Raw genomic sequence first — 17454 nt, 5'->3', positions numbered from 1 at the left:
AAATGCACTTATTAAAACTTTTGAACGTCCACACAAACATTAGATAAACCAGCCCGCCACTGCCTTTATGCAGGGCCTCATCGGGGGGGGGGGTCTTCTTCTTCTCTCTCAGCACATCAGTCCAGTGTTTGCATGACAAATATGATCCAGGTAATGCATATACAACATATACAGATTACAGTGCTGCACAGGGTCCTGTAGATAAATCTGAGTGGTTGAAAGTTTTCAGGACTTTGGGTCACAGTTTCTCACTACAGAGGTGGGAGTGGGTCCTGAGGTTAAACCAGTTAAGGACCACTGGTCTTGACTGTACTTTTAAATGTAAATAAAGACCCGGCATTAAACCACCATGAGCTCAGCTCAGAAACACTTCACAAAGTTAAAGCAGAGAGGAAAAACTTCCTTTAACAGGCAGAGACCTGGAGCAGAACCAGACTGAGGATGAGCTGAAGAAGAATCATGACAGAAGCAGATACCAGTAATGTTGATATGATGAAGAAAAATGCATGTGCTGGACTAACAACATTTGCAATTTCTTGTTTTGAGTTGCCAACAAATTGCATGCAAATTCCTTGACACTTTATGAATTGCACAAAACATTTTAATACATTTTGATATTGCACATTTGCTCAGCTTAGTCCGTGCTCTCTTTCTCTCAGCACATTTTTGTTGAGTAAACTTTGCACAAAAACAAAGGAAATTTGTTGCAGGCAAATTATTTCTTTGTTGTAAAAATGGTTCTTGGCAGCTCACATCCTCAGCTCTGCTGCTCATCCCACACATGCATGCTCCTTACAAAAGATGCTCCATTAGAGAGGGAATAAACAGGATTTACCTGGTATAAGATGTAATGACAAGAGTCTTTGTTAGAGCAAAGAAATGCTCCACCAAACACCAGTTTACTTCTATTTTTGTGCTGAGTTTCTAAATGTCTGAAGTGAAATAACTGAGCCATATATTTGTCCAGTGGTTCTCTGATGGTGTTAGAAGGCAGGTCTAAGTGTGCCGTAGGATTCTGCACAGCCACACACAGAAACAACAGTTACAGGATCTGTAACACACGTTAAACACGCTGTTCTGTGTGGATAGGGCGTGGCTCCAGTTTGACTTGATCTTAGCTGACCTTGGGCTGAAACGTTTTGAAAAGCACCAATCTAATGTCAGGGAGACCCACCATCGCCCTTTGATGACAAACTGTGGCCTACATTTCTACATTTCTACAATTTTTCAACCACAACCAAACGTTTTATTTAAAAATGGGGCTGATTGAACTTGAGATGGAACAAGGGATGGGTTGGATCAAAGACATGGAGAAATTTCCTTCAAAATAAAAGTGCATCATAGATTTTTGTCACATTTCTTTTTCCAGGCACACATCCAGGACCCGGTGACCTACTTTCTGGTCTAGACCATCTGAGAATCCAGGTACCAGGCTACTAATCCTGAAGCGACCACTCAGCAGAGGTCGGCCCACATTCAGGGAGACTCCAGAGATAGTGGGACAGTTTTTGTGTTTCTTTTATTTGCTCTCCAGAAACAAATTTAAAGAATCAAACACATGATACATTTCATTTCAGAGGACAGGAAGGTGTTCCTCATGCTCCATGGAGGACTGGCCTGCAGCAGGGTGTCCAAACTATGGCTCCGTGTGCCAACCAAGGCCTGCTGCCTGGTTTTAAAATCATGACTTTTCTTTATGTAGCCTTTTAAAATTTGTGCTCAGAAGTGTTGGAAACGAAAATCTCATTCAGCAGAAAACTGTCGCTTTTACTGCCCCTGCCTCTAGGTGGCGCTGTCTCCAAAAACGTCCCTTCCCTCCTCGGTGTGCGTGTTAAGTAGGCGCGTGCGTCCACGCTCTCTCCTTCCCAGCGCGAGGACAGGAGCCAGTTTGGATCAGCAGGTCTGCAGGAGCAGCTCTCCCTCTCTCTCTCTCTCTGCTCTACCGGGATGAACGTGCCTTTGTTTTCCTCCATGAACCCGCATCAGTCCCGCAGCTCCATGTGTGGATCCTGAACAGATCCTCCTCTCTGCGGGCTGCTGGAGAAAAAACATAAGAAGAAGAAGGAAAAAGAGGAGCTATAACAGCATACTTCAGCTCCAGAACCTGGATGAAACCTTCTGTGGTTTAACTTTTTGATTTTTCCTGCGCTGAAGCGAAGTTTGGCGCTATGGCTCCTCTTCTCTGGATGCTTTTCTTGTTTCCAGCTCTGAGATGTAAAGGTAAGAACCACCCACTCTGAAAACCCAGAAACGGTGTAAAGATGAGCAGCAGAAAAAGTGCACAAAGACGTGACTGAAGGAGAAGTTTCGGCGTGGTTGGCACGTTTATCCGTGCGTAAAGGCTTTTTTCTTGTTCAGAGTGTTTGTCGATGATCTTTCACAATGAATGCAGTTTTTTCTCTTCTTTTAATGCCTCATGACTTCTACCAGGTCATTGTCCCGCTTAGAGCTGCAGATTTCTCCTGGAGTCTGTAGAAAAATGCATGAAGTAGTTATATAAGGAAGGGTTTCTACATATTTTTTCAGGTTTACCTGTGCGTAAAAGTGAGTTTTGGTGTTTCCAGTGAATCGTTCGTGCTTTCAGATGCTCTCACACAAAGGATGCAGCCTTTAACCCCCATTTTAGAGCTGCAGCTCAGTTTCAGACTTCTCTGTCCAGCTTGGAGCTGCAGATTTCACTTCTACTCTGCAGGAAGGAGTAAAAAAAGCTTTTAGAGTCATTAAATCCCTGACTCCTCCAGGGTCACACTGCAGTGTCAGAGGTCGCCTGTGTCTGATCTAGAGCTGGGCAGTGGTTTCACTGATGTCAGTTCATTAACAAATGCAAGACAGTTTTGATTAGATTGATTTCTCCAGACTTACCTCACCATGGATGAGGAAACTGTTGAATAGATTTATGGGGGGGCGGGGCTAATTCTCATTACAGAGGTTGTTTACAGCAGGGGTTCTCAACCTTTTCAGCCCACAACCCCCAAAATAAAGGTGCCAGAGACGGGGGACCCCCACTGGACCTGGAGGTGGTTGAACACAGCCATGCATGTTCAAGAATTAGGGGGGAACAGGAGAGCTCTCTGGGGGCCAGCAAAATCCTGGCCCATTGTAAAGTTAAACTGTGGTATTTTATATTTAACCTGAATAATAACCACTCTGATCAAAGAAAGACATTTTAATTCATTTGTCGCCTTCTTAAAAATGTAAATCCTTTTGTTGAAAAAAGAATCAAAATACATTAAAAATAGCTAAAATGGGTTAATAATGGCAAGAAATGGTGGGAAAAGTGGTGAAATTGGATTTTAAAATTAGCAGAAATGGTTTAGAAACAGCAAAAATTAAATAAAAGTGGCAAAAAAATAACAAAAAATGGTTTAAAGTGGCAAAAATTGGCATAAATGGTAAAAGGGGATTCAAAAGTGGCTGAAATGGCGTTAAAGAGGCAAACATAGGTCGAAATTTGGTAAATGGGATGAAAATTGATATAAACTGGTAAAAATGTGCATATCAAATTGTGAAAGGTGGCTTAAAAGTGGTAAAAGGGGTTGATAGTGGCATTAATGGATCCACAGAGCCAACAATAGGCAGGGAGAGGTAAGATTTTGTTTAGAAGGGGCAAAAACAGACAGAAAAAAGTGGTGGAAAGGGTTTAAACTTGGCAAAAACTGGGTTTTAAGTTGCAAAAAAGTGTTAAAATTGATCAAATTTGTGGGAAAAAAAGTAACAAAAACAAGTTTGAATTTGGCAAAATTGGTGTAAGTGGCAACAGTGTCATTCAAAAACTGTTCTTAGTTTTTTAAGGCATCTGAAGACCCCCTCTCAGTGTTTCACGACCCCAAATGGGGTCCCGACCCCAGCATTGAGAACCCCTGGTTTACAGGGAAAACCCTTTCAGTTAAATGCTCTGTGACGATGGCGTCCTTGAGTTTAGCGGTACGGTCTACATCAGTGGTTCTCAACTGTTCAGGCATCAGGACTTTATCAGAACCCGTGACCCAGCTGCTCCGGTGTATTCATGGAAAATGTTGAAGTTTGACCTTCTATGGAGCAGAAACGTTTGGACAGAGATTCAGGACGAGGCTAACATGTTTAGAATTTACGAAGAGCCTGCATGCAGACATTTCAGTTGAACTCTTCCCCCAGAAAGCGTGGAAGCTCTGGTAAATCCACAGGAAGAACCAGCAGAGAAATGAGTCTGAGGCTGGAGTGTGCTCGTCATCACAGACAAACTAAGTCAAATAAAAAGTTTGGATGTTTGGCCACCTTGGGCTTCCATACATTGACGTCTTTTCCCCGCTATTTCTTTTTCCCAGCACATGTTCGTGACCCACTTTTGGGTCCTGACCCACCACTTGAGAACCACTGGTCTAAGAGGGGAATCATCATTTTATTTATTTGATTAGTTTTTATTATTTTATTTGGATGTCTGGTTTTTCTGATTTCTCATCTGATGTTTATAAATTCAACCCTGCATCAGTGCCAACACATAAATGTGGTTCAGGTCTGAGACTTCAGCCCTGAAAAGTCACTTTAGCGTGTAAGGAGTGAGGAAAACCAAAGAAGAAGACTTCAGGTCCTGTCCTAAACTCCACAGATTGTTGAGGGTCGGTGTTTGCACGCATCCTGGTCGTCTTCATGAGCAGGCGAAACTATTCTGATGCAGATTTGATACTCTGGTTAATAATACTGTTGTCATTATCAGTGAAAGTTGGTAGAACTGGTGAGGAAGCCTTTGCTCACTATTCCAAATGTTGCCAACGCATTTGTGCAATTTTGATATTTCTCTCTCTCTTGACTAAAAATATGCCCGAGGATTCTGCAGTTTGAGGTTTTAAATGCTGAAATATTGGAGATTTGATCCTTCTGGCACATCATAAGAGTAAAGAACCCTTACAGAAGCAACTTAAGGAAAGTTGCCAATGTTTTTGTGCAACTTAGACCGACGTTTCAGCTTGTGGCCGTCAGAGTCGACAGCTTCCTCCAAGACTGTTTGGTTGGTGACGTTGTGTCAGATATACCCGCATTCATTTAGACACCATGTCAGAGTTTTGCTGCAATTCTTCATCATTGAAAACTAAAACTGGCCAGTAATGAGTCCAAGACAGAAGTTTTGGACATTTCTGCCGTAAGCACAGATGAGATCAGCCAACACCTAAAGCTGACCTTGTTTCTGTCCACATCCGTGCAGAGAAATCCGGATTTTAGTCGTTGCATTAATGATAGAAGGTTGTGTGAATCCCTCTGGCACACCTAGACCTGCGCTGAGGCAGACCCAGAAGACCTGGACCCTCTGGTCCAGGACTTCTGTTCCTGTTGCCGTGGTAACAGACTGGTTTGATTTTTACCAGAATCATCAGAGTTGATCGTTCTGGTTCTGACTGTTTTTTAGCTCTGATGTGTTAAATCTGTGAGTTTCGTCCGGATCGCCCGGCCCTATCCTGACCCTGAACGCGTTTCCCTCCTCGCTGCTTTGGTTAAATGTGGTCGGTGGCGGTCTGTGGAGCTTTTTAGACGTGATGCTTTGATGCAGCTCTTATCTAAATGTTGAGAGGAGCTCTAGGAGAGGGGGGAGGATGGCTGAGGTGAGGGGGGGGTTGTCTCTCTCTCTCTCTCTCTCCCCCCTGGTCAGTTTCTGCGGTCACTCCTTTAAGCTTGTTGACATGTGTTCCTGCGGGTATAAAGGTGGCCGGTTGGCCTCTCGGCGGCGTTGTCATGTTAATTGGACTCTTAGCTGGAGGTGATCGCTGCTCTTTGTCAGCCAGGTTAATTCATTTACTCCCCCGGCAGGGGGGGAGGAGCGGGGGAGATTTCCTGTTTTCAGCTCTCACCATTTGGTATGAAGTGAAAGGGGGCAGGGGGGAGGGGCCGAGGGGCTAAATCACCCCCCCCCCAACCCCCCCCCCAGTAAAGGTATTTCTGCTATTGTGGGCTGACGGGGGGGGGGGGGGTTCTTACAGGACAGTAACTCAGATCATCATCAGGTCATTATTGATGCAATTATTTTAAATTTATAAGAAAAAAAGCAGATTTCATCTCCTAACAGCTGAATTCAGTGGAGTTCATCACTAATAACTTCAGTTTTCCTCTCATGATGTTTGTTTGACCTCCAGCTTCCTGTCTGTTTATCTCATCGTGTTTCTAAAGTTCTCTCAGAGCCAGAGACCAAACGCCGGACTGTTGTCCTTCAATTCAAGCACTGGGGAGCACTGATGTAGTGACAAAAGCACGTCTGACACCTCTACTGAAGGCGTCGATCTACCTCGGCTTAGGCTGGGCACACGCCTCGATTTGACCGGGACAGTCCTGTTGTCAGGCTCCATGTCTGTAAAACACCAAAATGTCTCCCCGTCCTCGCGTTAGCCTGTTAAACACCTGAGATTCTTCTCTGACAGCCCTCCTGGAATAATTCCCAGCAGCTCGTAGTTGAAGAATATCTGAGGCGGGGCTTTAAACGCCGGGGCTGATGGGTAATGATGTGAGACTGACCAGAGGAAGGAGCAGATTTATCTCTGAGCTCCGTCTGCAGCTGTGAGCCAGTTGGAGGTTTGTTAATGAGCTCAATGACTCACTCTTCAGGAAGTCAGATCTGCTGCTGCCCGAGGCGTTTCCTTCATGTGGTGAGAGCTCCATCATCATCACCATCATCATCATCATCACATGTGAGACTTGAGCTCAGATATTAGAGGTTAGTCAAACCTTAACAGCTGCAGAAACACCAGAGCTGAAGCTGAACGTAAATGAATCATAAATATCTCAGAGCAGCATCTTAACAAGCAGGCTGTGTTTATTTTAATGTGACTGTTAGAGTCTCACACACTTTTCTCTGGTAAACCTTAAAGTGTTTCCAAAAGGACATTTCTTCTCCAAAAATCACGTTTAAATATCAGTATTGGCTTTAATGAATCTGTAAATATCGGATATCTGCAAAATTCCCGTCCCGTACATCCCTAACTTTACTCCTACTGAGGAATTTCTTTAGTAAAATGATGCTAGTACTTGTTCCTGTTACAGGTGCACGCTCTTCATGTTCCCATCCTCATAAAGAGTTCCCATTGGAGCTATTTTTATCCCTGTAGCTGCAGTGTAACAGGCAGTAAAATCCTCCGTTTCCTCTAAAAACATTCACTTGTTCCTCGATTTTAAGCAGAACCATCCGTATCCCCTCGTCCTCTCTGTTCCTGCACGCTGAAATAAAACAGCAGGAGCGGCGATTCATGTGGAGCCTCACTCTGAGCGAGAGGAAACACACTCTTCACGCTCTAACGTTGTTTAATAAATACGTCAGCTGCAGGAGGCGGAGCCTGTCTGCGGCTGGGTGAGCTCATGTTCCTGTTATTTACCTACAGGCTGACCGCGGTAGAGATGTGACCGTAGTTTTATCACACACCAGGGCGCCTGCTTCTCCTCTGGAGGAGGAGCCAGAGGAGTTAGCCAGACAACGTTAACCGGGAGATGGAGAGAGGCGTTCAGGGTCTGGAACAGTGGATCTAAAGCCGTGTTAATCTTCATCCTCGGGGGACAGAGTCAGTGAGGTTTCTGTCCACGACTGAAGCGATAAAATCAAACCTAAAGATGGACGTCTGTGTTTGACGGCAGAACTGGGAACAGAAATACGAGGCCTCGATGACTCTGCTATAGAGGAAGATTTTTGTTGGCATGTCCCTTTAATTGTTTTCTTGCGAATGCATCTGTCTGGATTTCACTCAGACTTTCTTTCTGTAACTATCTGAGATTTTGCTCTGTGCTCTTGGTGGATTAATCTTAGACCTGCACGATGCTGGACTTTGCTGATATCAAAAAACCTGGTGCAGGACTGGAGCGCGGGCAGTGGAACCGCTCTGACTGACTAGACAGGAAGTGATTTGCTCTGCAGTACGATTCGCCGGCAGATCGCGGCTCAGCCGCTGTATGTGGAGACTGCAGGTAACAGAGCAGAGATCTGTGGAGTATGCTGATGATGCTGTGATCTTTGTTGAGGCTGTAGATGTGGTCTCTGAACATGCTGAGTAAGGAGGCTGAATCGTTATGAATCCACGTCTCCTGGACCAGGACAATGATCCAGGTATTTGGGATTCCTTGGATGGTGAGAACATGGATCAGTTCTTCCTTGGATGCAGAATCCATCGCTCTGCTGACTGTCAGGCTGAGATCAACTGCAGACCTGGACTTGTGAAGCGATGGGTTCGTTGGAGTCAGAGTTCTTGGGTCCTTGGTCCTCTTGTGAAGCCTGGATGCTGACTGACTGCAGAGACACCAGCTGGACCGGTGTGTCTGATGCTGATGTGTTCAGAGAGCAGCAGCTGTGCTTCTATGGACACCTGACCTCAGGACCAGCTGAGGTCACCTGCAGGCCGAGACCATGGCCGTCAGGAGGCCAGACTAGGGCTGACTCAGCAGAGTGCAGATCCAGCACACCTGCCCTGACTTCCTTCAGTCTAACACTCCCTCTGCCAGTATTTTCTCTCATGTTTGACCATCAGACCAGAGTTTGTTTAGCTGGTGACTTCATTAAAATCTCTTCTTTGGCTCAGAACATCAGCTCCTGATATCTGCTCACTTGTCCTGATCAGCTGATGGCTGATGTCTGTTAACTGCTGATACTGACGTTAAACCGATGCATCCTCATTCCAAACTTCCTCTGCTGATGCTGACATGCACGGTTCAGCATTAAACTCCACAACTCCATGCTTTTTCAAGATGGACCTCTCTTGTAAGTTCTGCCTGATTAAACCTGACATTCGGGTCCATTTCCAGTACGATGTGTCTGCAGACGTTAGCAGAAATTCCTGTTAGCCACTGGTGATATCTTTATCTGCATCTATGTGCATCCCTGACCAGTCTCTGTTGCATCATTGAGTCATAGTATCACCCTCAGTTTACCAGCTGCATGGTGTTATTCTGGTTTTATGGAGCCGCCCTGTGTACCGCTGTTTAACACACTGAGGAGGACTTAGGTGGTCAAGTGTGCCTGGATAGCTGAGTGTGAGTGCTGCCTAAGATCTCTGTTTGTTTTGAGCCTTCTAAAGTGTTTACCATGTGTTCCTCTCCTCCTTCTCCCCATTGAAGTTTGTGGTTTAATGATTGATTGTACGTGTTTTACCCGCGGCGTGGTATTCTTAATTCCACCTCTCCAGCTGCACCATCACAGACTCTCTTCACCAACCTTCGTCGTCCTCGTCTCACTGAAGCGTTCTTTGTTTGGAGCTGGAGCTGATTACTGACTGCTGACAGCTCTGAGAGGAGAGCGGAGAGATGCAGGAAGGCTGCAGGCTCTCGTTGTTTTTATGACGTACCACAAAGTACAGACGCAGCCACACTCCCTGGGTTTACATGTCCACAGTCACGCTGTAATACTGGCTGATTTAAGGATCAGCGTGTCCTTTAGAAGCATGTTTATGGCAACATGAGGGAGAAAAGCTGTTAAAGAGGCACCACAAGCCTCTGTTCAATCTGATCAGCAGCAGCTTCACTGCATGCAGGGATACCAGGCCACAAAAATGTGGTTCTTTCCGAAAAGCCCAAACTGTACTAGTACGGTATAAACAGGCTCTAAATGAATCTGTTCTCACCTGCTGTCAGCCTGTCTGGAGGAAACTGATTAGATTATATTTCCACAGACAAAACCTCATCCAGTCAGATCAGTCTGGCTCTGGTCGTTGGTTTCTATGAGGTCAGCATCGACCAGTGTGTTCAAACTGAACCACCAAATGTTGCTGCATGTGTCCCAGACTTTATGGGATTTCCTCAGTGGTCAAACATGTTTGTATCTTTACTTGAGGTCTCTTCTTAGAGATTAGTGGGCTGATTTTAAGAGCATGTTTAATCCAGGAGTTAGGGTTTAACTTAACTCACGTGAGTCTTCACATCTTCTGGATGGATGCATGGATGGATAAATGCATGGATGGATGGATGGATGGATGGATAAATGCATGGATGGATGGATGGATGGATGGATGGATGGATAAATGCATGGATGGATGGATGGATGGATGGATGGATAAATGCATGGATGGATGGATGGATGGATGGATGGATGGATGCATGGATAGATGGATGGATGGATGATAGATGGATGGCTGGATGGATAGATGGATGGATGCATGGATGGCTGGATGAATAGATAGATAGATAGATGGATGGATGGATGGATGGATGGATGGATGGATGGATGGATGAATAGATAGATAGATGGATAGATGGATGGATGGATAAATGGATGGATGGATGGCGGGATGATAGATGGATGGCTGGATGGATGGATGGCTGGATGATAGATGGATGGCTGGATGGATGGATGGCTGGATGATAGATGGATGGCTGGATGGATGGATGCATGGATGCAGGGATGCATGGATGGATGGATGGATGGATGCATGGATGGATGGACTGATGGATGGATGATATGTAGCAGTCACATGATCCTAAAGCATGAAAGCCCTTATTTGGGCATTTCCTCCCCAGTTCCTGTAAACTGTGGGCCATAGGTGGCAGCTGTTGGAGAAGTGGGTGGAACTGGATCCAGATCTCTAAAAGAGAAAGAGTTCCCATCACAAGCAGCGAGGCTGGATGGACATCAGCTGTGAAGACACACCAAAGATCAGGGTTTACTCTGACAAACTGGTCTGAACCAAACCAAACTGACCATATATGGATTTTGTCTGACTCCGCCCCTCCATACTTTAGACGGAAGCTTTTAATCCACGTGTGCCGCTGTTTCTCTGTGAGCATTTTAAACTTTCTGACAGAATTTGTCACAACTTCAGGACTGTAAAGTAGCTCACCGTAGATTTTTAGAGCGCTTCTCTGCAGAAATCACTTCCTGTTTCTATCTGGAGTTCTGTGCGGGGATGTGACGTCTGCAAACAGACCGGTGCATGCACACCTCACAAACATGAGGCTGAGACGAGATTCTGTCTGGTCCTGAGAGCAGGATCGGAGGTAACGCCATAAAAACAAGTCCACAAACTTTGATTTTTCTTTGTTAAAGTTTGATTAAATGTTAATTTGTTGCATCTGCCTCAAAACAACCAATTAGAACGTGCGTCAGGTTGAATTTGCACATAAATTACAATTCAAAGAGAAATATTCTGCAGAAATTCCCCCTCCAGGTATGAACAGTTTTCAATTTTCTCTCCTTACTTTGTAGAAATATTTACAGTGAATAAAAATGAGCAGGCCCTCCTGGATCATGACTACAGACTGATTCTGGACCAGAATCTGGACCCGTCTGATGGACGTTTATTTCTCTGTGAATAAAAAAACCCTCGGAGCTGAAGCGTTAACCAGCCGGCTGCTGCTGACCTACTTTAACTAGAAATCAGAGTGTTATTGTTGAGGGTGTGACGGGATGTGAAGACAGACTAAAATAAGCTCTGATTAAACTCAGAAAGACCTTTTTAACATGGACTGATCCGGATGCTTTTATTTCTCAGCTCTTTTTTTATTCCAGTGATTGTAGAGGTGAATATTTTCATCATTTACCAGACAATGAGACAGAGAAGGAGTTAAACCCAGGAACTCTGGTGCTTCAAACTCTGTCTGAGTTTGTTGACGTGAAGGTGACAACACGGAGAGAAATTACAGACAGGAAGTTGTTCTGCTGTATTCTGGTATGTTCAGGGCCTGTTGTTAATTATAACGCTGGATCTGGGACTCATTAGGAGACATTCCCATGGACGGAGCTCGCTGTGGCTCCACATGAAGACAGGATGGACTAGAGCCGGGACTTTAGGACGATTACTGCTGAGGCTTTCTGGACAAACTTCCTGATTTATGTGGGATCAGTCCTTTAATGAAATTGTGCTGCAGATTTCAGAACTTTATTCGACTTTGTGGCGCATTAATAACGCTCACAGATTCACCCTGATGCTGACATGTGTGGATCATTAGAGCGGCCGCTAAACAGAAACAGAGCAGGACGACTGCATGCGTTCATCTCTGATGCTTCTTTGTTGCTCAAACCGCCTCACTTTGTTTATGTGGCGAGAGTAAACAGACGGAGAGGGGGCGGAGCCAGAGGCAGAGAGGCTTTTAAGTGAAAACATGGAGATTTTCTGCAGCATTGGTTTTTAAGGCCGCTAAATATGACACAGGATAGACAATAGGTGTAATAGACAGGTACTGCAGAGGGCAGAAACAGCAGCTTCTATGCAGGCGGCGAGTTTTCTCAGCATCATTTCTGAGGGTGTTTTCATTGAGGCGTGATTGTTTTCTACCATGCCTGAGCGTGATTGCTCTTCAGCCTGGAGAAGAAAGAAGAGACGACCATGCAAACACTCGGGGATATTTGTGCATGCTCCGTGCAGACGATGGAGTCCATGCTGCTTCTGTGGGAGTCTTTATGTTCCAGAGACGCCAGCATGGCCTTCGTCCTTCTCCCACATCTACCTACAGCTCAGAGGAAAACATCGACCCGTCCTTCACAGATAAGATGGAGACAGGAGACCTTTAGACTGACTCTACAGCTCTCCTGGTTTATTAAAACCCCACACTCAAGCAAAGTTCAGTTCACAATCATGCACAATCGCACTTGAAACCTCCTCTACAAGCAGAGTCAGGCACAGACCACGGCATGCTTACACTGACTAAACAGGGTCCAGGAGAGGAGGGTCATCGTGGCCGTCTCTAAATTCATAAAAACATCCGTAGTAGCAGGATCCACTGTCGGTTTCAGTGTCCCTCAACCAAAGAGCCAAACTGTTGAAAAATACATTCACAAGAGACACAATCTAAGTGGTGAAAAGTGGCAAAAGTAGCTTGAAGTAGCAATAACAATGAGTTAAAGGTGGCTAAAATCATAATAAAGGTGGGAAAAATGGGCAAAAAACATGAAAGAGTGGCAAAATGGGAACTTAGTGGCATTTGATTGCAAAAGGCAGCTTAAATGGGCAAAAAAATCTTGGATTAAAAAGTTGAATAAAATTGTCAAAAATGGGCCAAAAGCAGTAAAAATAGAATAAAAATAGCAAAAAACAATGCAAATAAGAGTAATGGAAATATACAGACAGAAACAGAGGTTGATGATTAAAGCTGACTGTGTAAGTGTGGGAAACAAACTGATTCATGTGACTTGCAGTGGATCATTTCTGAGGTCTAACTTTTATTTTGAAGGTTTTCTGGGGATAATATTTCAAATGAAGACATAAAAAAGCCACACGTTGAGCATCGCTGCTCTATCGCATAAACAAATGTTGACCAGAGTGGTTCTGGTGGTCGTCTCTTCTTCGTTGGTGCCTGTGTCGCCCAGCCCTTCTTCTTCTACCAGAGTTTAATCGCTCGTCAGTCCCTGCGGTAGCGATGAACAGATCCAGACTCAGATATCAGACTTATCTCTTCCAGTAGTTTAGGGCGGGGTCTCTGACTTCAAAGTAAACTTGTTGCTTCCTGTTTTGGTCTCTAAACACTTGGCGGTTCATTCATGGTGAGTTTATCAGACTTCATGAGTTTGAACCTGGTTCTGCTGGGCCGCGTTTATAAAACAACAGTGCAGCTTTTCCACCTCTAAATCTCTGCTGAGGAGTCAAAAAGACATCGAACCCTTAAAACCCACACAAAGGGTTAAAAGCTCTCCTTGGCTGGCCACACACTTGACCAGGGGTCCTCGACTTAGGGGTCGACCACTGACGTGCCTGATGTGCCCATCTGTGTGGAGAATCTAGAGAATAGTAGAACTTTCTGGATCAGACATGCATGTTTGTCTGTTTCTATGATGAAGACCACAGCCTGGAATGTTCTCTAAACGTCTGCTGCTGGTGAAGCTAGAATATGTCAGATTTTTGCTTTTCAAAGTAAAAGCCCAGTTTTGCATTTCCTTGGAGACTCTCACCTGGTTTGTACCGAATGCTTTGGTTCCGGATTTTCCAGTGAATCAGCTCACTGGGGGGAGCATTTACCAGAGCTGTGACAGCAGAGACACAGCTGATGGAACACAAACATTCCCGGTGATGGAGTGTCTCAGAGCTGACACGCCGCCAGTCTCATGGGCGCCACACCACAACAGTGAAGATTTCAAACATCCTCAATGTTTGTTTTTCCTCTGAAGTCTCGTGTGATCCTGTGAGATTCTGTGAGATCTGTAGAACAGATCAGCAGCTGTGTGGCTGAGTCATCATCGTGTGCATTCAGAGGATAATAACATATAAAATCAGCTGAAACCGTCCTCATCTCTGAGCTCCCCCGTGTTTTTACGTCTCCTCAGCCTGCAGAAGCGTCCTCGGTGTCTGCAGAAGCATCCTCAGTGTCTGCAGAAGCATCCTGAGTGTCTGCAGAAGCGTCCTCGGTGTCTGCAGAAGCATCCTCGGCCTGCAGAAGCATCCTCAGTGTCTGCAGAAGCGTCCTCGGCGTCTGCAGAAGCATCCTCGGTGTCTGCAGAAGCGTCCTCGGTGTCTGCAGAAGCATCCTCGGTGTCTGCAGAAGCGTCCTCGGCCTGCAGAAGCATCCTCGGTGTCTGCAGAAGCGTCCTCGGTGTCTGCAGAAGCATCCTCGGCCTGCAGAAGCATCCTCGGTGTCTGCAGAAGCGTCCTCGGTGTCTGCAGAAGCATACTTGGTGTCTGCAGATGCGTCCTCGGTGTCTGCAGAAGCATCCTCGGTGTCTGCAGATGCGTCCTCGGTGTCTGCAGAAGCGTCCTCGGCGTCTGCAGAAGCGTCCTCGGCGTCTACAGAAGCGTCTTCGGCCTGCAGATGCGTCCTCGGTGTCTGCAGAAGCATCCTCGGCATCTGCAGAAACGTCTTCGGCCTGCAGAAGCGTCCTCGATGTCTGCAGAAGCGTCCTCGGCGTCTGCAGATGTGTCCTCGGTGTCTGCAGAAGCGTCCTCGGTGTCTGCAGAAGCGTCCTCGGCGTCTGCAGAAGCGTCTTCGGCCTGCAGATGCGTCCTCGGTGTCTGCAGAAGCGTCCTCGGTGTCTGCAGAAGCGTCCTCGGCGTCTGCAGAAGCGTCCTCGGTGCCTGCAGAAGCATCCTCGGTGTCTGCAGAAGCGTCCCCGGCCTGCAGAAGCGTCCTCGGTGTCTGCAGAAGCGTCCTCGGTGTCTGCAGAAGCGTCCTCGGTGTCTGCAGAAGCGTCCTCGGCCTGCAGAACCGTCCTTGGTGTCAGCAGAAGCGTCCTCGGTGTCTGCAGAAGCGTCCTCTGTGTCTGCAGAAGCGTCCTCGGTGTCTGCAGAAGCGTCCTCGGTGTCTGCAGAAGCGTCCTCGGTGTCTGCAGAAGCGTCCTCGGCCTGCAGAACCGTCCTTGGTGTCTGCAGAAGCGTCCTCGGTGTCTGCAGAAGCGTCCTCTGTGTCTGCAGAAGCGTCCTCGGTGTCTGCAGAAGCGTCCTCGGTGTCTGCAGAAGCGTCCTTGGCCTGCAGAACCGTCCTTGGTGTCTGCAGAAGCGTCCTCGGTGTCTGCAGAAGCGTCCTCAGTGTCTGCAGAGAACCGCGGTGGTTTAGTCCCTCTCCTCCCCTCGCTGCGTTGGGGGTCTTCGTGTGTCAGAGAGTTTTATCAGTTGTTTGGCTTCAGCGTTTCCTGCAGCACCTTTTGAACCACGTTACATAAACTGTGTAGTCTGTTCAGAGAGAGAAGGCCCACCCCCTACAACCCCCTACACACTATCAGCACACAGAGAGGTCAAAGGTTGACTGGTGTTTGGTCTTTTTCCATAAATTCAGATTTAAGACTCTTGATGATCAGTATCTATCTGTGTTTCTGCAGAGAGGCGCTGCCTGGATGTTTCCTCCTCTGTGTTCCTGCTCTCGTCTTTCCCCGTGTTTCCACCTTTCTGTCCTCACCGTGTTGTTGAGTCTGTTCATAATTATCCTGTTAGAACGTCCCGGGATGTTCTCAGGTTTAATGCTGCATATTTCTCCTCAGCTGTCACTGTCCTCAGAGGCTCTTCTACTTCTTCTTCTTCTTGTGTATTTTTCCTCCACATTCCTCCTAAACTAGATTAATACAAACAATGATCTCCAAACGCGTGCAGCGCGGTCCAAACATGTTGCTCTGGTTTCGTTCTGATTGCTGATGATGGAAAATTTTCGACAAAATGAAACAAGGAGAAACAGATGTTTGGGTCTGTTGTGATGCGGATCGATCCATATGAGAACATTTAAAGACCTGATGAGACAAACAGCAGAGGGAAATGTGCAAAGATCACCAAATATGGAGGTTAACCTCCGCCGTGTTCTTCTGCATTTACTGATTAGAGAATTTAACCTCCTAAAGCTGATAATTAACCAGGTCCATGTCTGTCATCAGGAGAATCCGTCTCTCACAGCTTCAGGCTGATTCCTGCGTTATCCACCGTCCTGTCCTCTGCACAGAAATGCAAAAAAGCCAAAACAAAAATATTTAAAAACAGGAGAATAAGAATGGAGGGCAAAGATTAGCAATGCAACCAGGCAGCTGCAGAGCGTGCAGCAGTGTGAACTGAGCTGTTGCAGCATCAGTTAGACGTTGACGTTGTTGCCTGTGGTGTGGCTTGTGTTTAAACAGCCAATCAGAAACTCCAGAGAGTCAGCTGACCATGCCAGTTACACCAGTGTAAACAGTGAAGCTGCTCCATAGATAACTGGGAGAAACTGGCTTCTTCAATTTGCATAAGCCTTGTTCTGTAAAAACACCCACAGACGGCTCCAAAGTCTGCATCCTCTCATGTTTTTAAATTCTTCATAAAAACAGAATCATTTTGTGTCCTCATCCATATCCCATCATTCAACTCTGCAGCTTCAATGCAGATTTAAGCTGGCATGGAGAGAGGAAGGGTGAACTGGAGCAGAGTCTGAAGCCTCCCAGTTGAAGACTGACTTTCAGAACGCTGCAGGTTTCAGCTCATCTTGATGCACCTCTTTGCTCTAAACTGGTCTTAAAAAGCACAAAAGAAAGGCTCTGTTTCAAATCAGACAATATGTCAACCTCCCAAAGTCGAGAATGAGGCGGTAGCTGCAGGATGGTTCCACTTTTCTGTATTAAAGAAGAAAGAAGCACACTGGAAGCTTTTCTTGGTGGAGAAGATGTTTCTGCTCTCCTCCTGACCGGCCTCAGAGTTTATCTCACCAAGTCATGTTGTTTTTGCACAGCTTGCATATGCATGACTCAGTCCAGCTCTGGACCTTCTGCTGTTTGAAGAGAGCTGCAATAATCCAGTATCCATGCTTTCAGAGGTGATGTTTAACTGCACTGCGGGGAGCCTTTAGATTTCCCACCCTCACCTGTGATCATGAGCATGAGGATCTCTGTGCAGTTTCGCCTCATTCGCACAAATTGCCCACTCAGTTTGCACGATTCACACCGCTGGAGGCGTACTTGCGTACTTGGGGAATGATTTTACTCGCCTGGTGTGAAGACAACATCAGAGACATCAGGGACGATCACACGCTGCTCCGCCACATCACAGGAGTCTGGAGAGGTCTTCTAGCATCTGATCAGGATTCTCCTGGTCGCCTCCATGTGGAGGACTTCCAGGCACTTCCAGCTGGGAGGAAACCTCGGGGTAG

The 17454-nt window shown here is 46.2% G+C and overlaps 1 protein-coding gene across 2 annotated transcripts in view; it reads left to right on the top strand.

Moving 5' to 3' along the window:
* Nucleotides 1-1903: 1903 nt before the first annotated feature.
* The window catches only part of ror2 (receptor tyrosine kinase-like orphan receptor 2), an 80878-nt gene continuing 65327 nt past the window's right edge, over nt 1904-17454 (top strand). For both annotated transcript variants that reach the window (XM_041811389.1, XM_041811388.1), the window contains exon 1: nt 1904-2220. In XM_041811389.1, the coding sequence (XP_041667323.1) occupies nt 2169-2220 (52 nt within the window). In that variant the 5' untranslated portion in view covers nt 1904-2168. The remainder of the gene's footprint in view (nt 2221-17454) is intronic.

This window comes from Cheilinus undulatus, linkage group 17 (genome assembly GCF_018320785.1).
Source record: "Cheilinus undulatus linkage group 17, ASM1832078v1, whole genome shotgun sequence".
NCBI classification, from domain to species: domain Eukaryota; kingdom Metazoa; phylum Chordata; class Actinopteri; order Labriformes; family Labridae; genus Cheilinus; species Cheilinus undulatus.
Note: the sequence above shows the minus strand (reverse complement) of the source record. Positions and strands in the feature narration are given on the sequence as shown.